Source organism: Vanacampus margaritifer, chromosome 1 (genome assembly GCF_051991255.1).
Source record: "Vanacampus margaritifer isolate UIUO_Vmar chromosome 1, RoL_Vmar_1.0, whole genome shotgun sequence".
Classification (NCBI taxonomy): domain Eukaryota; kingdom Metazoa; phylum Chordata; class Actinopteri; order Syngnathiformes; family Syngnathidae; genus Vanacampus; species Vanacampus margaritifer.
The window spans coordinates 28,991,009-29,013,922 of record NC_135432.1 but is presented as its reverse complement, the minus strand read 5'-3'; the positions used below and the strand labels follow the sequence as shown (position 1 = coordinate 29,013,922).

The 22,914-nt window shown below is 42.9% G+C and overlaps 1 protein-coding gene across 2 annotated transcripts in view; it reads right to left on the bottom strand.

The window, feature by feature from the left end:
• The window catches only part of samd11 (sterile alpha motif domain containing 11), a 62,655-nt gene that overhangs the window by 33,658 nt on the left and 6,083 nt on the right, over positions 1-22,914 (bottom strand). For both annotated transcript variants that reach the window (XM_077545732.1, XM_077545739.1), the window contains exons 3-4: positions 12,597-12,772; positions 3,852-3,961 (exon numbers count right to left, since the gene is read on the bottom strand). In XM_077545732.1, coding sequence (XP_077401858.1) covers positions 3,852-3,961; positions 12,597-12,772 — 286 coding nt within the window. The remainder of the gene's footprint in view (positions 1-3,851; positions 3,962-12,596; positions 12,773-22,914) is intronic.

The following is a 22,914-nucleotide window of genomic DNA, read 5'->3' as shown; positions in this document are numbered from 1 at the left end:
AGTTGTCACATTGCAATTTTCTTGTCCACCAGAGAACGCAACGAAAATGTGGAATACTAGTTTTCTTCGTCTAAATGGTCAGGGGTTGTGTACTGTCAGAGAAGAGAATAGCACATTGTGAGCTGAGATGAGTGCCAGTTATCTGTTTTACACAACCCAAAGTAAAAAAAATTAAACTTCATATATTTTGAAACAGGCGTTGTACATAGACAAATTCTAGCAGCAAATCATGTAGACTCGTGAGAGGAGAGATTCAGGCATCTTGCCTCAGTCACTGCTCTGTTTTAAGCTAACTTTAAACTAGAGCAAGTATTAGCCAACATGGTAGTTTGGGGCAACTTGTCTCAGTCATTTTGGGGTTTGTTGTCACATTTGCAAAGAATGGGCCAATGAAAAATGCACTTCTGGCAACTTGGTTTCCATATGCCAAAATTGCCCTTCAGATGATGAGTCTGAAGAGTGAGGAAATTAGTTTGCCAGGTTTTGTTTCATTGTTTAAAAATCAATTTTCCAATTGTTGGAACTACAGTATGCCCACATGTCAGGACTGGTTTAAGTTTCATGATGAACCATCCATCGATTAACTGAAATGCTTCTTTTTTTTTTAAATTTAATATCAAATTTCCAGTTTAGGGGAAGCAAAACAGGCATTTGAGGCTGAGAGCTATGACCTACATTCCCAACAGTTTTTCAGGACTTAAATCTATTGCATAATATTTTATGTTAAAATTTGCTCAATTAGAATGGTAAATTTTCAAGCTCAATGATAAACAATTTCTCTAGCTGTAACAACAAAAACAAAACAAAACAAAACAAAACAGGAGAATAAGGATAATTTTGTCCTTGTTTTATCAGTTAAAAAATGCAATGTGACAACTTACCCCATATAGTGTGACAACCTACCCATTACCCATGGGGCAACATGTCACATGTTCACTCCCTCTATTTGATGGCTTATAACTCTGCACTGACACAAAGTATGAAAATGACATGAATACAAAAAATATACCTAAGACTTTGGTCTTTCATCTCATATACATTTTGTTTATTTATGATGTATTGATTCCAAGAAATAGATAAAAGCATCAAAAGTGATACAACTAGCCTCGGTCGAAAAATTCCACTTCACTGCTGAAATAAACACAATGATATTGTTTCAGTTATTTTAGGCAAACCCCACAAGGGCAATGTTTCAACCCAAAGATCAATCTCTCTGAAGCACATTTGCCACACACACTTCCTTGTCTATACTCCATAGCATGAGAAATCCTGGAGCATTTCTTTTGTTTCATACAAACCTTTATAATGTATCTCATAATAAGTAGATGAAGACTTGCACTCACTATCAGAGTGAGAAAAATAAAATCCCTTTCCTAAACATTCTGTGTTCCAGATTTTCATGCAAATGAAAAACAAAAGATACACTTAAAACCACACTGGGGAAGATGCTCACATATAAAGACACACACCAACAAGTTGTAACTGCCTGTGGGAGTCTGTATGGAGGGAGAGGAAGAGGAGGAGGAAGAGGAAGAGGTCCAAAAACACCTTATCTTGCCTGTTTGAGTCTCCGGTCTGACCACAGCGCCACAGTTTACAGTCTCCACAGGCCGCCAGACTCTCAGCATCGGCGCCCATGATCCTCCTACCCCCCCCTCCCCTTCCCTTCCCTTCCTCCATCCCCTCATCCCCCCATCGCCGCCGCTCACAGACCCTCTGAATAGCCGCCGGCTGGGGAGCGAGAGCGCGAACGAGGGAGGGAAGGAGGGAGGGATAGAAAGGAGAAGAGAAGGCGGGAGGCAGCCTTCCTGTCTGTCCCTCAGATTTAATTAACGGCCTGCTCCGGCACAGAGACGACCTCCTTTCCTCCCTGCGCACACACACACACACGCGTACACACATACACACACACACACACACACACAGGCGGCGCTGTCCGCCACCATCGCTGCCGCCAGCTCTCCCCCGATGCCGCCAGCACACTCATTCATCTCTCTTTCCTCCGTCTCACTAATTCCAAATGTTTCTTCCATCACAGCGGCTCTCTGCTGTGAGCTTTCTCTTCTTTTGCCTCATCTACTTCCTGTTTTTGTTTGCGCACACTTTAATTCCACATTTCAGTGTAAAGTTGCAAAGTTGACAGAGAAGGAGAAAACACTGGAAGACAGACAACTCAAATAATCCCCAGCTCTAAAACTTCCACTCACACACACCCACGTGTGTATTTGGACGTCAATCTTAACCTGTGTTGATTTTACGTGGGCACGCATCCGTGCAGCTATCCGCTATTTGTGTGTGCTTGTGAATGTGTGTGCGTCTAATTTCACTGGCAGACAGAATTAGAGGCACTGATCGGATTGGACTTGTTTACAGACACGGAGCGAGGCGTGCGGGCAGCCTGTTAAATCGCGCTTTAATGCTCAAACGGACAGATTTTCAGGTCCTGGACCCCCTCTGGCGAGGCCAAACTGTGGTCAGCCCCTCTTTCGTCCGCAGCCCCCCAACGCACCTCCAAGCCCACCCTTTGTGACTTCATTCATTAGCGCAACTACTCAACACTTTGATTTGTTTGTCAAGTAAATTGAGAGTAAAGACAGCCTTTGGGTTGAAAACCCATTCCAAATTTTAGGTGTAAGAAGTCACCCATCCATTAGAAGCACCCTTGTACCCACAATGCCTTGTTCTCACAGGTACCGTATGGGCAATTAATCCTGCAGACAAAAGAGATGAGCAAACAGAGAGCGAGGGAATGGAGGTGTTGGGTCTGAGCTGATTTGCCACTTGCTGTGCTAATGGCTAATAGGATGAGAAGAGGCAGGGTCACTCCGGGGGCAATTTTAGGGTGTTACCCACAAATCCACATTTTACATGCAGAATGAAAATAGGCGGGTCATATCTGCTGTTTTCAAGATATTTGTACTATATTACACACTTTCTCCATCTTTTAAGCCTAGTCAAGCAATCCACAGCTTGAAAACTATATGTATTAATAAAGTAATACATGTACTCAATATGCATTTCTTAACGAACAAATAAATACAAAATAAGATAAAAAAATTATTATATCAATTAATGTAATTAATTACAATATTATTCTAATTAAATCATTTTTCAAAATTGTTTTTTCTTGTTTAACTTGAAATTGAATTTCAAGTCACTATTTTTATTGATTTTTTAAAAATGTTATTACTTTTTTTATCAATTAACCGTGGATCACATGTCTCTAACATAAGTGCACCAGGCTATCATTTGTGGAATTGATAATGCTTTCGCTAAGTGCTGTGCATATAATAATGAATGAAAACTTGTGCTTTTTGTGTATTTATCTTACACACTAAACACAAATATGTCATTGTTAATTGTTAAGAGTGGCGCAAAATACCCAAACAAATCGTGATAATAGCTGATTAGTGAGGTCGTTTTCCAACCATATGTCTTTAATGGCGGCATAATATCCTCACACAGGCAACTTGACAAATAGCTGCGATTAAACGCTGTCTATGCTCTGTCTGTAAGCTCTTAGCTTAGCACACCACGGCTCTTCTACTCACATGATTGTTTGGATTAATAGCAAACAAAGCTATTTATTCGGAGGTAATTTGAAACAGGGGTTTTAGCCCCAAAATAAATCCTAGCGTGCTACACAGAATGTAGGAAGAACATTAAGTAACAGACAGGAGAGCGACCTTCAGGAAGGAGTAATAAGCTTATGGCAAAATCCCCCAATCGTACAAATTAGAGTCAAATAAAAGAATACTTACATATGTTACAGGGAATCTGCAGTGGGAGTCTGCCAGTGTTGCCAAACATATACACACACACACACACAGCAACATCACCGGAGGTCCTACCTGTGTGTCCTGTACTGGCATTGTGGTCGGAGGCTGACTGGCCCTCGGGCATGCCATGCTGTCTGCTGTGGTGCAGGTTGGAGATGATTGTAGAGAGGTCACTGTCACGACTGGCGCACGTACACATGAGAGGAAGAGAAGAGAAACAAACAAACCGTTACGCACTTCCAAACAGAAATCCCCAAGTCCAAACCAGTGTGACATCAACTTTTTCACACTCTACTTACAACGGGAAGGCTCCAAATGGACCGCACTACGTCCAAACTCAGCAGCTACAGGTGGCTATGTTGTGGATTGGCTCTTACTGTAGCTCTGATGTGTGTCACACACACTGGCAGACTACTGCATCCAGCACTTTTGGCTCTCATCCCCGCTCATCTTCCATACTAAGATCTATTATCCAACATATTCACAACCTCTAAGTAGTTTAACAGCTTAAAACATGATTATGCTGCTTCTGAGACAGTTTCAGCTATACCAGCTGTTTGAGCAGAATATTGAAGATTGCACAAATATTCTAATGACTTCAAGTACAACTCAGAACACATTTTGGTGCCAACAATGTTTCAACGGTTTTAGGGTGTTCTGATATCGCTGAATTCAATAATGTAATTGTGAATTGTAAACTATTTATGAAATCGTTTTCATATTATGCTACAAATTTGATAAGCCTGTATCGGTCTTTTCAAGCATGTCCATACGGTATTCTTTGATTTTTTATGTAAAATTTTGAAAGACGGCAATCGTTATCGCCTTCTATATGCACGTCATGTTTCATGTGAAAATCAAGCAAAAATTCTGAAAATTAGGCAGTATTAGCAGTAAACAAATGCAAAATTAGGTGACGTCTGAACACAAACACTACTTTTAGGAATGATTGAAGTACGTTTTGCATACTCTTAAAAGCACATTAATTATTACCATTACTATTAATTATTTTTGACACTTAATTGTCAAAAATATTGTTATCTTAAAAGCTTGCGCCAATTCAAAGAAAGGGAAGTAATTTTTTGACTCGGCAGCCCAGAAACATTAAAATAGCTTTAGCAATTGAAAATAAAATGTTGGTGTTATGATTTCCAAAGTAATGCAGAGAAAATAATTGAACAGAATGTAATTTTGTTGATCATTATTCACCTCCCACACTCATTAAACACATTCAAACTTACATATTAAAACACACCTAAATTCAAGTATTCCTTAGTGCTTATCTTATCACACTCTTGCTCACAGAGTTCTTCAACGAGGCAACGCAAGCAAAGTAAAGATTCAAACTGTTTATTTTATCACAGTTTAAGTATTTATAGTTGGACGACTGACAGTAAACAAAAGAGAAGAAAACCAAAATGTTCAACCAAATCATTTACTGTATTTCATCCACCGAAAGTCTGCTAGCTTAATGCTAACATACTGTATGATGCGAACACAACAGATTTGCTAATAGAAATTAGCCTCAATGTTAACAATGCTAACTTGAGCAAATGTAAATTTAATGTTCTCTTTTATTTCCATTCTGAGTAAGGGGTAACCACAGTTGAGGACCCCTGGCCAAGAAAAAGTGTGTTAGCATAAGCATCAGTGCCAACATTACTGTCTAAAGTTGTAATAATAATAAAAATGCATTGGATTTATATAGCGCTTTTCTATCTAATCAGATACTCAAAAATGCTTCACAGTGGTTGCATTATTTGTGCGCTCACACATTCACACTGTGGTGGCGGTAAGCTACTTTAGTAGCCACAGTTGCCCTCGGGGAGGCAAATGGAAGCGTGGCTGCCAGTGTGCACGTACAGCCCCTCCGATCACCACCAAACATTCACATCTTCTATACAGTGAGTAGCACTGGAGGCAATGTGTATGACGTGCCTTGCCCAAGGACACAACGACACATGACTTGGGGAGAGCGGGGATCGAACAGCCGACCTTCTGGTTACTGAACAACCGTCTCTACACCCTGAGCCGCGGCCGCCACCAGTTGTGGTCATTGCTTTCTATTACTTTGCAACACACTACAATAAACAGATCATGCTTATTACTTGATGATGTAACTGCAAGATGCTGTTAGTGTTTAATTTGTATGTTCATTAGCATGGTTCAATCCCCTTCAGTGTAAGGGGGAGCCCTAATGCGCAAAAAGTCAATTTTTCCTTCGCCTTAAAAAGAGCAAAAATTGAGTTTACCTCCCTAAGTTGGCTGGTGCTGCCCAATTCCCCGTCAATTACCTCTTTCCTCGCCAGCAGACCCACACAAGTGTGTCAGGGGGGTATTTCATTTGCAATCTGATTACCATCCTGATCGCATTAAATGCCATAATGATGGGAAATAGCCGCTTAGCATTCAGGGGGAGTGTAGCAGCCGTGTAGTGGAAGTGTCGTCACACTTAATGGCAAACAGCTTGTGGAAGCACAGGCTTGATTTCTTTTAGCTCCATTCCCAAAAGCAAAGTCTGTATATTCATTATTCTCTCATTTTGTCACCCAAATAAACCTAAAAAAGGCATTTCCCCCCCACTTCTGTTCGATTTTGTACGCTTCTCCACATGTCACAAAGTATGTCATGTCAGCTCGCAAGTTGATTAAAAGCAGGACAGTCTCCGAAGGGGGTCCGCTATGACTCGGCAAAGCGGCGTTTATGGGACAGAAGTGGTGAATGGTTCTTAGCTGCCACCACTATGACGATGCCACACTGTTTGCGGCTGCTGGATTTGGGTTTTTTACAGCCTCATGATTACAGGCTGCCGCCGTAATGTCAGGCTGCGGGCCGCCAGGCTGTTTTCCACACGCTAACAGAAAAGATGAAGGGGAGCGTCCAGGGCCTAATGCTGGCCTCGCTGGTCATTTTTCAGTCACACACAGAAGCAATGACTCAGAAAACAGTCAGACAGTCACCTAAGCAAGGAGAGCCTTGATTGGCCTGTCAACTGCAAACGTTTTGCAATAATGACAGACGTCTTTTAGGATGTTAAGTTTAAACTTAGACGCCGTCCGTGTCTGGGAGACCAACAATTTTTATTACAATGACAAGGCGATGCAGAAGTGATGTTTGTCATACTAGCACCCACAAATGCTAACAAACAACGCGGAACACTGCAGCCAAACTTTGCAAACCTCCCTCGTCCCATCACTCAAAGTAATCATGATAATACTATCATGAACTTCTCAGGGAGGTTAGAGGTTTATCATCCTGTGGCGGGTCGGCCGCTCTAAGCCATGAACGGCAAGGGCATTGTTAGTGGAGTAATTAGCTCACTTTTCCTGAGCTGTCCCGCCTGGCCTAATGAGGGACTGAAGCCGATCTCCCGCACGTCTGGCTGCCCTCAGCCCCGCCCCCTTTCCTTTCAGTGGTTGGCGGCAAGGTCACACACCCCTGCCGGGAGGATGGCGAAGGGGATGGAGTTTAAGACCCAGTCACCTGAGTCAGCACTCCCGCAGGAGCTCTAAGGATGGGAGCCTGGAGAGGATAGAGTGCGAGGTATTATATTAATGTTGGGTCTGGCCGCTAATAAGGACATGATCCGCCATTTTATCCTAAGCTGATCACCGAAATGGTCAACTCCACCCTCTCATCCTGAAACGCAGGAGAGACTCACTGACCCAGACAGTGAACAAAATAGTCTGGTTGGACTCAATCCTTCCCAGCACAATTATGTGTGTGCCTTCACCCATACATCAGGAAACTACAACTGAGAGCAGTCCAGACAAACAGGAAAGCACTCAGCATGCACACCAAGCAGAACCCCGCTGAGGCCTTGGCATGCCAAGTTTGAGGTGGCGATGCTGGAGGTCACAGTATGAGCTGGCAAGAGCTGGCGGCGGAGGCACCCTGACGCCACGTCTCGCACCGCCACTGGCAAAGTGCTGACAGACGGACTGCGGGGATGTGAAGGTGGAGGAGAAAAAGCCACTGAGACAAGAGAGAAAGAGGTCAAAAGCAGAATGGAGCGTTGAGATCTCCTCGAGATGTACCCAACAAAGCAGCCGGAAGACATAACCCACTACAGCATTCAAATTCTAATACAAAGTTCAACCACAATCAGTTCTGTAATGCTGCTCCAACTTTGATTTGATCTGATAGACAAAAAAAAAAATCAAAGGAGAAGTACTGATGCAGCTCGCGCATTTTATTTTCCATTAGTGCAACAGCAATCTACAATGAAATCAAGCACTAATAAAATGTAAAACAATAACACACACATAAAACCATCTACACACACCGGCAGTCACAGTAGATCCAAATCAAAGTCCTTCATTCATATAAAGTTGCTGGATGCCTCCAGCCATCAAGACAAAAACAGGAAGGGGGAATCTACCAAATCAAAACGGTTAGCAGCGCTAACATGGTTTACGCGTGATGTGCGCCGGCGGCTAGCATGATGTGACATCACATATGAGAAGCTCACTGGCAAAGGGGAGGCCGGGGTAGCACGTGCCCCTGCTCAAATGAGATTGGACCCCGAAGGCGCCAAATGATTGACATATCACGGCACCGGCGCCACTGCGGCGCACATCTTGCCAATGCAGCCTCACAGTTTTTTCAATTAGACGCCTACTAATTGGTATGCCCCTCCTGCACAGTAGGTGGCGCTATGTACCACAATATGTTGGAATCCGCCTCAATAGGAGTCTGCAGAAGAAGATTCTCCCTTCAAGACACTTCAGATCAGAAGTCTTCGAACAAAGACGTGAAACAGGAAACAGAAGTAGTAGTACAGCACCAAATTAAAAGCATAGATTCAAAATAAGAGATTTAAACAACACACACAAAACACTTACTCACTTAATATATATGCCCTAACGTTTTTAGTCTAGAAGTGGGGGCTTTAATGGCAGGATTTTAAAACATTATTATTAAATAATAACATTAGTAACATTATGTGGTTGTAAGTAAAGTGCTAGGAGTAACAAATTTCTTATTTTTTTTCATAGGGTGTGTGTAAAATGAAACAAGAAAATATGACTTGTTGAAACAAATTTCTAATTTAATTAAATGTTAATTGTTCGAATATTTTGTCCAGCACATTATGAGCAAAAATCTCCTGTGTGCTAGAATCCAGCCAAGCATTTCTTGAACCGCTTACATGTGCTATTATATGTACTTAAATGAATTTCAACATTTAGAGACTCCGTTTGAAATTAATTGTTTATAATAAAAAAAAAAAAGTATTTCGCATACTAAGTATCGTCCCCCCATTTATAAAAGTCTGGCTCAGCCACCGGAGGGGCTTCACCAAAAATTCTAAATACAACCTTTGGGGTGTTTAAACTTCAACACAAACACATCTTTAGAACAGTATTGAATACCGCTCCTATAAAGATATAGCCATGGACATGGCAGAAAAAGTCTTCTGCAGCACAAAAAAAAAAGACTACTGACCAACTGTGCACTACATACATTTACATTCTGCTCATGAAAGTTTTTTTTCCCTTTTGGACAGTAACTGTTGTGCTGCTTGCAGCTATGCAAGACAGCACACAAGCGAGAGGCAAGCTAGCAGAGGTGGAGGAAAAAATAAAAATAGAAAAAAAGAATATGCAACAGTCACTCTTCTTCACCTTATTGCTGTTCCTCCGCACAACACACAACAGGTCACTACAACTGGAACATTGTCGCTAACTTTGACCACTTTTTTTTTTACATTGTACTGTGTTTATATTTTGTTGTTAGAAAACTCAGAGAAAAATTCTGTAATGAGTAATCAGAGATCAAAAACATCACATCACAAGCTGATTTAAAATTTGAGATTCCTGAGAGACTTACTTACTTACTTACTTACTTGAGAGAGTTACTTATAGTACTTTTGCAACTTTTTTGCCTTGGAAAACAAGCTTCGACAATACCAGAATGGCTTCAAACAAAAAAAGCCATAAAGCCATCCCCTGAAGCTCAATAATTAACACTTAGAAGAGAGACATTTCCAGTAAATTCACGCGGTCCGTGACCCCTTCTTGGAACAAGGTAATGGCACAGTTGTTCAATACGGCCACAAGACAAAATGTTGAGTGCGGTACAAACAAACTGTTTCCGCGGTATTGGTTATTACTCAGATTGACAACAACGTAACCACATACAAATATGAACCAACCCTATGGGAAAAGGCCAGCTTTTTCAGAAAACACAATTATATTAATTGAAGTTGAAGCCTTCAAACGGTTGTACAACACTGAATAACTGTGGCTGATTAAACCAGTTGTCCCCCTTGAATTAGAAAGTTAAACCCACCATTTAAACACAGGCTCCGAATATACATATGTTTAGTTTGTTTGTTTGAAAATAAAGCACACACGCACACACACAATTAAATCATTTGCATAAATGTTCGTGCCTACCTACGGATGCATTGGAAATGATACATAATGTAAAGTAAATGGGCTGGAACTTGCACCATGAAGTCAATTGGCTCATTTAAAGTGAGGTCCCTGGCGTCTTTAATATCTGGTTTGGCACATTTAGTATGACTATTAGTTCGTGTGGTATGAAGTACTGTAGGTCTTAGAGTGCCCTTTCTCACAGTTTTTGATTTCCTTATTCAGTAATATTATCGACATTTCTCCTAAATGACGGTGATTAAGTGGTAAATGATGTGTTCTGGGTATGTATATATACTTTTTTTCCCCCCTAAGGAGGTTAAACAGAAGACATCAGCATGCTCCAGAGATGGTTGATGGGTAATTACACAAACCCGTTGTCAGCACTTTTTAATCAATGTTTAAATGAACTGAAAAATAAAACAGTAAGTCAGGGTTTTTTTTTCTTCAATTGAGTAAATGAAAGCTAGTCTTTCTACAGAACTGCAATTTTTAGTTTGAGTCACCTGTGGCTCAAAGTGAATATAAAGTGAAGAACTGAGAGATAAAGTCAAAAGTGTGCTTCTTATTCAGTCTATTAAGTTGTACAAGGTTATGTTAAGATGACATATTTTGGACAGACACATGCGGCCTAAATTTAGATGAAGGTTGTCGCATTATGAGATGCCACTTTCTCTCACACATACACACACACACATTCAGGCGCCCTGTATTTTTCACATCCATTGGCCAAATCCAATTTGTTAAGACCCTTCTGCGACTCACTTACGAAGCTGCGGTCAATGGAAATCACATTTCTGTGATTGGACATCCCATTATCCCTTTCGTCCAGACCTGCATGGGCGGATAAAGCGGGGCCGAGACGGATGCCCAGGACAGACCGGAGCTGCGGCTCCAGCGAGTCCGTCGCCTTTTGAAAGGGTAAAAGCCTGACATATTAGTCATAAGTGTTCTTTAAATTCATTATCATCTTAACGCGCCAGCGGCGCAAGTGTCAGGGGGAGGGGAAGCCCTCTTAAATGAGGTTAGTGGATCCATTTAAAGCGTCACACTTGGTGTGCTGTCCACTGTGTCACACGCAAGTCTCAAGACATGAAAAACATCCCCGCCGCTAATGAGCTTGCACACGCTGCTAATAATGCAGCCGGGGACTTTCGGAGGCTAATCAATGAACGACTGCTGCATTAAATTTATCCACACTGTCAAATTTTAGAATTGCACAAATCTGTTTGGTCAAGCATCAAATGATCACAAATTCATGTGGCGCCGCTTTTAAAAGTCACATGAAGGACTCGTTGCAAAGTGTGCACAATTGCATCTAATTCTCATCCATCAAAGCGCAACAACACGTTTGGCTCATCGCAGTGAGACGACCTCAACCTGACCCTCGCCGGGCCTGTGTATGATGTATTACTGAGTGACATGGGTGTGAAGTGTAGTTGGCATTTAGCTGGCGGGGCAAGAAAAGCAGGGCAGCCCGCCATGCCTATAAAGCACTGGGGGAAACCCTGGTGATTATTATCAGATGTGTAAATGAAAGTTTGCTGAATCGTGCTATTGGGTTGTCATGATTGGAAAATATAGCAATAACAGGTCTATTTTGTATGTTTTTCACATGTACATAACGCACAGCAAAATATTCTCTCTGCAGTGAACACATCCATGTGGAGCAGTTGGATGCCATGGTGCCAAGAATCCAGATCTTGTGTCAGCAACTAAAAATCAACCTTACATATTTTTAGCCGGGTGAAACTAGAGTCAACTATAGGGAAGGCCCACAGGCCCAAGTACAAACTCACACAATAAGGCCCTAAAGTCGTAAATGTACAGAGAGGCCCATGCTGGACTCAAACTCAGGAATCTTTTTGCTGTGAGGCAGTACAGCGAACCCCTTTTTCACCAAGATACGGCATACCTCTTCCAGGTTTCATAGTGATGTGCACTCCTAGAGAGTTGCTTATAAGTTTAAAGCATTCTGACTTCCTCCCAATGTGATGAATAGAATTGCGTGACTGTGGGCCAATTATGTTTGCTGATCCCAAACAGTGCAGTTTTTAATTTGAGCAGGGTTGCTTTGAGGCAGCACAACTTCTTCATACCATTAATCCTAGTCTCATTTATTCTGTTTGTATTAATTAATCACGTCATGTGCTCAGATCCCCCAATCTTGTTAAATGGCCTGCAAGAAAGTTTGTCCATCAGGATGAGCATAAGCTTCGGTGGTCATTTCACTATTTGGCACTCGAGTTGCAAAAGTGCAATAACATGATTTGAGGTCATAGCGACTAATGTATTATGTGTGGGGAAAACGAATCAATGACTCAACATCATGTCACAATGCCTATATTGAAAAAGGAACAAAAAGCCTTTAGAGCAAAATCCACAAATAAGCCATTGAAAGACACATTGGTGAATGAGTCAAATATCAAACATGACGTACCTCTTGCGCACGATACTGTAATGAAGCTCGTCCTCCTGCTTGATGTGGCCGTGATCGCCACTGGCCCGCTCGCTCCCTTCACTGTCGTCACTGCTGAAGATGGAGGCCAGCTCCTTTTTGGGCACACGGTTGGGGGGCAGCGGTATGGTGCGCTTCTCAGCCAGGCGGCCGCGATTCTGTACAACGAGGCACACAAGAGGGAAGTGAGTACTTCACGCATTTAGCATGAAACAAAAGTGCACAACTTCAGCTGACTGTGGGATCATTTCATTTGCGGACGTCAATGCAGTGGATCAACAACAACAACAACATTAGATGCACCTAGTCATTGTAATTAGATCCAAAAATGCATAACATGCTCATTTCTGGGTTTGATATCATTCCCATAAACAACTTGTAGGTCTGGCTAAACAAACAAGTGCACCTTGGCTAATAACTGCAAAACACAACATCCTTGTGTCTTATTCTGTTCTTGTCAGCAGTCCACAATGGTTTGAAATGATGAAGTCCTTGTAGCCTATCCGCAGCATAAAATAAAATTCATGGATAGTCCCCCCCTCCCTTAGTCCACTGTGTAGCTTTACCTCCAGCAACTACATGTAATATTTTAGAGATGGTGCTCTTGGTTTCCTTGCCCTCCTGTCCAGAAGCAAGCCACAACTGATTCAGGGTCACCAATAAGTATTTGATTTGGAATAACCATTTTATGTTCACATTATATGCAGCTCTGTAGAAATCACTTTTACACCACTGCAATCTAAAATAAACTAAATAAATAATAAATTTGTTGACATAAGACCTCCTTAACTATGTCAGATGGTGCAACTTGGCCTAATCAACTATCAATAAAGCATCATCACTTGATTTTGTGAAGGTGCGCCACATGTTGTGGACATCTGAAATATTCTCACTAGACCAGGGATGTCCAAACTACAGTCCAGGGTTCAACTAGTAAATATAAATAATAATAAATAATTGCTTGAATTATCGATTTCAGTGTTTTTAGTACATGAAAGTCAAAGTATTTCAAAGTGGCCCCTTTTCTGTATGTGGCCCTCGAATGAAAAAAACACCTGGTTTCGATCGGACCCAATGTGGTTTGGTGTATCAGTCTCAGAGGTTCATCGAAGGTCAAGACACACACCCGACTCAAATGATTCATGATGATACGCTTTGCTGCAGGTGATCATGCTACATTGCTTGGCCTATGCTTGCTGCAAGGAATTTATTGTGCTCAGTAGTCGACTTGCGGCTGTTGTGATGGTACGTCGTGTGATGTCTTTATTATTGTAATTGCTCCATACTATGTCGGGAACAAAAAGAAAGTGGTCAAACGAATATGTGCAATATTAATTTGCATGTTGGTGTTCCACAGGGTACAATTCTGGGCCCTCTGTTGTTTTTATTGCATCTGCCCACAGGCCAGATTTGATTAACAGGCTACTCTCACTGCTCGTTTTGTCCACCAGTAAACCCTATACCCGTCTTGAATTTGAAAAAAAAATCAGGGTTCATTGAAATGCACATAGGAAACTGTTGGGGTTCAGTACCGATTTAGGACATCTGGAAGTGAAGCTGGGGGACCTTCAATAATCATCTTGGTTCAATCAGGCAGATGGAAGGGAGGAGAGCGAGAGTAGAGGAATGAAAAGGAGAAAATTGGACGACAGCAAGAGAACATAGACATTTGGGGAAGGAATGGAGCATGTATTGGTGTTTGTGCAAGAGGCTACAGGTCAAAGAGAAAAAAGAAAAGAAGAAGAAGCAGAAAAGAAATCATGGTGAGTAAAACTTGTGAGCGAGGTCTCCACAAAAGAAGGTGGGTGTGAGAGAGTGGACATGGAAGTTAAATTCCTCCCTCGTCTCTGGCTTTCTCTGTACGCCTTCCAGCCCTGCAGCTATCCCTTCCACCACACGCAATCCCGCTCGTCTCCCTCACCCCCTTCCCTTCCTCTCCTCTCCCCCTCCTCGCCTCGCTTCTTCCCTCCCAGGAGGCACTGCAGCGTGAGTGGCAGCCAGGCAGGCGGCGGGAGGAGGAGGAGGTAGTTGGGGGCTCCTAGCCAAGAGGCAAACAGGTGCAGCCCCTCCGGAGTCTCTCAAATGGCAGACATTAAACAGAGTCGGGAAGGGGAGGGAGCGAGCGGCGGCTGAAAACATCCCCCAGGATGAGCAGGCCACAAACTTCTGCCATATTTCTGCCTTTACAATTCCGTCATTGGCCACAACAGAAAAAGCACTTTGCCCTCCTTTTTCTTTCCTGTCGCTGCTTTGCGCAAGCATTGCTCTGATGCTGGAGGACAGCGTGCGGAGCACTTTGTAATTTGAGTTGGTGGTTTGTGCCGGGAAGGGTGGGAGGCTTTGTAAATATGAACCAATCCACATCACGTCAAGCACAGCAGACCAAAACACTCGCATCTGTTCAATGCAAATTCTCACAGTCAAAGTCCCTTTATTGCACTTGTTAAAAAGGAAACACACGTGTACCCTGTGCTCCTCTCCTACACACACAAACCCACACCTGTTCCTGGTCTTCACACATTGCGTTTCCCCTCCAAAGTGGGGGATTTTACTCGGAGCATGCCAGCAATATAGCGTACACAAGAATAGCTTGTCTGAGCACACTTGTGACTAAGACTGCGAATGCGAGTGTGTAGACAACCACCCACATTGACTGTGACATAGCCAGGCTGACAGTCCACCGTACCCCACCTCCCCACACCAACGCACACACACACACACACACACACACACACACACACCCTTGCCTCTCCCGGAAAGCCCCAATCCTTTCTTTAGTGGCACTGACGCAGAACTTGGGTTGAGCTCCCACGGCTTCCGGCAACACTTCCGCAACACAGGGGAGGGCTCGCCAAAGCAAAAACACCGAGCAAAACACACCCCTGGCAGCCCACGTAGGAGCCGTAAAAGGAAGGATGCACACACACGCACATAATTGTGTGCGTGTGTGTGTGTGCGTGTGTGTGTGTGTGTGTGTGTGCGTGTGTGTGTGTGTGTGTGTGTGTGTGTTTGCGCGCGCTGAAGCAACCTTGCTGTGTGTGGTCAGCCTCCTTTCAGACGCGGAAAAAAGTCTCTCATAAAAGTCCCACTAAAAGCACCACTATGAATATCGCCTCCCACGCGTTCTCGCTGACAGTCGAGCAGCCAACGAAAATATCTGGGCTTCGCATTCAGACATTAAAAAACTCACATGCATGCGTATGCTGTTAGCCATCCATAAAATACGCTGCAATCACAGAACAACGCTGACAGAACACAACCTAATAACAACTTAAATTGTTTGAGTTTGATCATTTTAACACACAGGTCACGCCGGACAGCGCATGCTCACACATGTCAGCAGCTGTCAAATGTTAAATTTTACTTAAGTTAATTCATAAACAATGCATGTGCTTAATACATTCAAGGAAGCATGTGTAAAAATAGCAACAAATAAACAGCGTACATGATTATTGAACAAGTAACAGTGTCATGTTTCGTAGATATTTTTTGCCAGCTACCTTGAAAGTGTCCGGTAGGCCAATGAATTTTATTAAAGTGACAGTACGGAATAATTGTGCTGCCCCTATCATTTTAAAGTTTAACTAACTTTTAAAACACAATGTTCGAGATGAACAATATCAACATGGACCAAGGAAGCCAAGCAAATCAATACACAGCACTAAACTAAAAAAACATAACATCACATGAGCTCATTTTTGCTGAGGGCAGACATGTTAATTTCAAGTAGAATAGGGAATAAAATCCTTGTGTTATCATTTGTTGTCAATTGGGATGTACTAATACTACTTTTTTCAGACCGAGCATATACATAATTACTTTAAATACTCAACATAAACTGCCAAAACTTGATAATGCTATTGCATCTTGTAATTTGTAACTATTATTCAAAACATAAACTTCCATTCAAAATGGCATAGGTTTCACTTAAATATATCACTAGTTACTTATTATACACACAAAGTAACCCTATTCCACTTGCCTGGGATTTATTTTATGTTTGCTGCTTCTGTTGGGCTCGCCTTGACCACCAAGGTGGCAGTGTGGTGCACGTATACAGATAACACTGAAGAATATGGCGGTATAGACCTTCACCTGTGAGTATTGCTCAACTTTCTGTATGTCGCTGCACTGTTTGTGTTCAAATATTTATAATGTAATTGTTTATACCACAAGACCTCTCTATAGTGCTTCACAGTATTTGTTAGCATTAAACTAGCGGACTGTTGCAAGCTGAAGATATGTGTTTGTTTAAATATTTTACATGTAACTGTCTTTGTATTGTGTTGTTTAAATGTAAAGTTCAATTAAAGGTGTCCAAAAAATTGAAATTAGCACATGATGTCTTTTTTAAACAAATGCTCACAGTTTTTCTTATCACCATCAAATTTTGAGCATGTTCGAAATTTCTTTGCAACAAGAACAACTTTTTGTGAACCTTTGACCAACGTCTTTGCAATATTTTACAACCTTGAACTGTTTGAACTGGTGATTAAGCTACATAAAAGAACATAGATTTTTATATTTTTGCTGTCATGATAAATTGATGAATTCTTAGCCAAGGCTTGACTGCAAACAAAGCAACAAAAGCGTCTTGTTTGTAATCGACAAAAAGATACACAACTTTGGCAAGCAAAAGCGCTGAAATTCAAATAGTGATTATAAAACAATCAATCTCTCTAAATTTATTTCTGACTTTTAACTGCACTCTTCTTGGTGGAAAGAATGAATAATAAGGTTGTTTTTTTTTCTTCGTTTTTTTTCTTCCCCTCACTTCCCTTGCGTTATTTCCTGAAAGGTGGCCTGCCGCTGGCTCCAAGCAGCATTAGCAAGCTCACACCCTCCCACACACACACAAACACACACACACACACACACACACACACACACACACACACGCACACTATGGTAGCCGCCCGTGACATTCCTGCAGCTGCGGCGCTAGCTCCCCCTCGCACGCGCCCCCCCAGCAAACTCCCTAGGGGACGAATGCCTAATGAGTCACGCGCCTGTCTGCCGTTACCTCGCCGTGTGTGTGCGTGTGTGTGTGTGTGTGTGTGTGTGTGGGCGGGATGGCGGGCCGACTTGGCGTGAGCGCTTTGGGGAAGGGGGGCCGGGTGAAGAGATGACAGGGAAGGAGAAGGGAGGGGTGGGGTGGGGGGCAGTGTGCAGAAGGCATGAGGGTGGGGTGAAGCGGTCATTACCACGCTCAAATAAAAGCTCTGAAAAAAGGCCAAAACAAACAGCATGTCCTCTGTGTACGAGCTCGAGGTCCACTTCATCACCTCGTACAAATTCTTATTTTGTTTAGTCTCGCCACCTCGTGTCTGGCCCTGGCGCGCGGAAACCGAGGTGACATTTTCACAGATTCGTGCCTGGATGGTGATTAGCCGCTTGCCGGTTAAATTGAGATCACTCAGTATGCAAACATGACCAACGTAAACTGATTACTGCCAATAACCGGATTAAAGTAGTAGTTTGATTAAGGTGTTTACAAGGTTGGCGGTAACCACATTTACCCCCAGCTAACCCTCTAATAGGCTGGGTATGATTTGCTTGATACTCTAGATAATGTCTGTATGAAATAGGTTATTAGTGACACAAGTACTGGACGTGACAAGAATATGGAAAGATGGCGAGACAGCATGTCGTCCCATCGCAGTGAGGACAAACGCTATTGACAATGCTGTTGCTGTAAAGCCAAAGCAGCTGCCTGTTTACAAAAACACACATTAGCGTCACATGCAACTTGTGATCTTTAGCCGCGTTTCCACCACAGGACGTTCGGGTATGGGTAGGGGGAAGGGGGGGGGACTTTCACAGGAACCGTCCTCTCACTGCGGAGTACGACCCATTTTGCGTCATGAGTTCTGATCGACACGTAAACACCGTGCGACGGTTTCTGCCGTGACGTCACCCAAGCACCGCGCGATGAAAATCACGAGGAAAGAGAAAAACTTGTGGCCGTTGCCGTTTTTTTCTGCTTTTTTTTTATATACTTGACGTGGATGGATGGTTTGTGTGAGAGGAGACAGAATTTGATGAAGAATTTGAAAATGCTAACAGTAGGGTGGAACGAAAATAGGCAAATGATTATTAAGAGAATTGTTTTGGTGGAAGAGACTTAAGCTGAGAATGCATCATCGTCGCGCATGAAGGTAAGATCATTTTTTATACTAAATCATTTTTAGCCAATCAGCACGAAAGCCCGATCTGGAGTTTATCGGGCCGGCGGAGTACCTACCCTCGAGTAGGACCTCCGCTCGTCCCCTAAGTTCCTGTAAATGTGGCCCGGTTGGGAAGGCTCCTGCAGTGGAGACGCGCACATACGGGGCTGGCCCCATAAATTTACCCCGAAGTTCCTGCGGTGCCAAACGCGGCTTTTGAGACGCTGGAGAGACAAATACATTGAGACCCGTGACCAAAAACTAAAATGTCAGAACAACTGTATTAAATACAATACAAGCAACACAACTTACAGTATAGTTTAGACACAACAAATGGGATGGGAAGGGTGTAGTGTAAAAAAAAATCTGGTCTTCAATTCAAATGCATTTTGGTTGACGACTTGCTTACAAACATGAACATTTTACACAGCAGTAACTGCTGTTCCACGTCAATCCTGTAGGTGTCAGTAGCACACTTTCAAGCTATATTGTCAACTGTCAAAAGAAATCAAGAAGAAGACATTTCCACCATCTGTGGACTTGCCAATGCTAAACACAATGTTAACAAGAAAGAAATGTTTCTCTGAATGCTATGTATCGTCATCTGTGCCAAAACCTTTTTTTTTTAAACGAAACAAAATAACCACAGGCATATCTAAAGTCCCTTCGAAACATGAGGTTAGCCAGCTGTTCACCCACTTTTCACAAGTGCAGTGATGGAAAAATCGCCCCACCGATTTCTTCAACTGTATGAGATCACTGTCAGACCGACTGAATTTCTTCTCCTCTTTAAGCCAGTTACTGGGACAAACTAGCCTAGGATGCTCTAAAACACTTGTTAGGTGTTCAGTCTGAGCACGCTCAAGCACGTCACAGCCAAAACAGTCATGGCGGAACACAACGCTGTGGTGGTTTGTGTTTTTGTGTGTTTGCGTGTTGTTGTAGGTTGTGGCACAAACACATACAAATGGTCATAGCTGCCTGGGTTTCATAACTATGTAGATGAAGATGAACCTTTCCCAAGTATTTTTGACTTTCAAGTCTCCCAATTTACAAGTATTTCTGGAATCAAGCCATCGCTTGGTTGATTCCGTGCTTTGTATTGCCAGGCAAAGTTTGAGGTATGCGAAGTGAAATGATGTGATGAGAAAATGGAGCAATTAAGGTATGTAATGCCTTTGCACGAGGGCAAGGACAGCTCCAGTCACTGAAGCACTTTCAGCTATTTATTGAATGGGACAGACAGTAAAACACACAAACACAAAATGAGAACACTCACAAGGACTCCAACTACTGACATTACTCACAAGGCCACGCCTCTTAAAGGAACACCAACACTACAAACAATGCATAAATACTACAGAGCGTACATGAACACATGATAAAACTCTCTATAATTGCTGTTATTATGTTTTATTTTGCTTTTGTACAACACCGTGCGACATGGGAGTCTGAAACATTTCCGTATGGCAAATATAAATGAGTAAACCGTGTTATGACCTTGGTCACGGAACAAACTGAACACGGGAGTCGAGGTATACCAAAATATTAGGAACCACCCATCGTTAAATAGAATGCATTGGGCCCTGTAAGTTTGATTCTCTACTGTAATGGACAAAACTTTGTTGTTGGTTTTAGGCTTTTTGAGAAAGGAGTGAAGAAAAGTGAGAACGCTTTGTGAGGCGGGCAGGCATGCGACCAAGTCCCCCACCTTCCCACACGCACACACAAAACAAAGACACACAAACACGCACACACGCATTCATCTGCACCCTTGGCCCCCACGCGCTGAGCCGAGCGGCAGTTTCAGCCCAATGGAGCGGCACAGGGCAAAAGGGGGAAGGGGGAGGGGAGGGGAGAGTGGGGTGGGTTGCTGCAGGGGGGGTTCGCTGTGACGGGAGGGGGCGGCGGTGCACAGAGGGCGAGAGGGCGGCGAGGCGGGGGGAAGGGGAGGGGGGCAATGCTGGAGCGGCGCTGGGAGGTCAGTGGTGGTGCAGTCAAGCGTGCCAACGCGCCTCTCACGCTCCCCTGTCCCTCTTGTCTCACCCCCCTCCCCTCCCCTCCCACACACACACACACCTCCCCACACCCCCGCCCTTCGCTTCCCTCCTCCTCCCTCATTCTCCCGCCGCCTGCGTGTTTGGATTGGACCGCCGAGACCACCGCGGGGGAGCTTTCCAGACAGGTTGCTACTGGATCTTTGTGACGGCGGAAGTGTAGGCGAAGACAAGGTTGTCTCACAAACACACCTAAGTTGACTTTCATGACATGCAATGGCACAATTAATTAAAAACACCACTAAAACGACACCTCCTCGAGCTTTAAACAAGCACTTTGATGAGGTTTAGTCACGCACACGCTCACAACACCTCGATGGAATGCAATCATTTGGAATCATCAGTTACATCATGCAAAGGCGGCCAAGATAAACTCAGATTGCCCTCATTTATCTTCCGACAATTTAATTCATACTTTCTTTATCTGACTTTCTGTCATCTTTTCTCATCAATAATAATCCAAAAGTTGTTCATCCAATACGTTTTTGGCATGATCATGATCATGTGTGATTTTGCTGACTAACAGCCAATTTCACTTCCTTCAGTCCTTCAAGTCTTCTTGTTGGATAACGAATGGCAAGAGATGGTACAGGAGTGTGTGCGAGGTCGCAATGTGACGACAACTAGTGCATGTCACATGTTGCCCACAGATGCTGGGAAGAAGAGTTTTCACAACAATCGCTGGTGGCTTTTATTGCGAAGGGGAAAAAAGCATCGAGCTCAGGGGTGTCAAACTCATTTTTGTCGCAGGCCACGTTGACTACGTTTACATGCAATAAATAAAGCTTTGAAAAAAAAATCCGTAATAATATCCGTACACCTCCTTTGAACAGAACTTTGGTTTGTGTTTTGCACATGCTCTGTTCGCAAGAAATCTTGGTCTGAACTACACGTATGCACGTCGGCCATCTTACGTTGCCACTCATTAAATGAGCCTAACTCGAATACATTGATTTCAATGTTACGTTTTCACTTTATTTGCTGTCTCTAAGGCGTAAATGCCAGTTTGTATATACACACATGCGTGTACGGTATAAGTTTGTGCATCTGGTGCGCAACCCACTGGAAATACACAAGCAAAGGAAAAAAATGGCGAAATATGGCGACAGAAGCTCACTTTTGGAGCGAGGAGGAAACCGACTACTTTATTAGTGTGGTGATTGGCATGAATATAATGTCTTTAATTGACTGTAGAAAGTTAAAAGTGGAAATGATCTCTATTTGCATAATGACGTCCGTGCGTGACGGTTTAGATCGAGATATGTATAAAGCGTAACTTTGATTATCCCAAATATTTCAGAAACCAAGATTTTGACCTTAACCCAAATATTGACTACATGTAAACGTAGTTTGTGAAACCATGAAAAAATGTTGGATAACTACTTTTGAAATCAGAAGTCAAGGATAATAGGTTGTATAACTATCATTCAAGTTACTGTAAAAAGCGGTGTGGTAACAGGGAAATGTTTGCAATATCTTACTGTTATTTATTACAAATCAAAATAAGGAATTTTGGTACAGATTTTAGGAAAGTTGACACACTTGATTTTCTTTCACAGGCCACATTAAGTGATGGAGTAGGCCAGATTTGGCCCCCAGGCCTTGAGTTGGACAACTTGTCTCGCACTCAAATACTGAACAACACAATGGGAAGTTCACAGTTTATCCAAGTAAACATAAACATGGAATTGCCTTTGAGTCCATGAAGCGTGTTTAAGAAATTGGACACCAATTAAAGCCAAATCATGACCCAAGTCAACTCGAATGAATTTATGAGGAAAAACAACAACAAGAGGATGTTTGCAACATGTCTGGTTTCCATTTGCGTGCTTAAAGGAGCGCATCCTTGGAGTCTCACTTGGTCTGAAAGTGCACAAACACATTCCACGTGACCACAATTCTACACACTTCTCAACCAATGGCCAATTCCGGCGTTACCATAGCAACATAGCTTCAGCAACATGCACGCAAACACAAGCCCTGCGACCCGATGAAGACTGCACCTCACGAAAGAGCTTTTATTTTGAAGCACATGTTTGTGGCTATTTCCACAGATGTTTGCGAACGTGTGGGTTT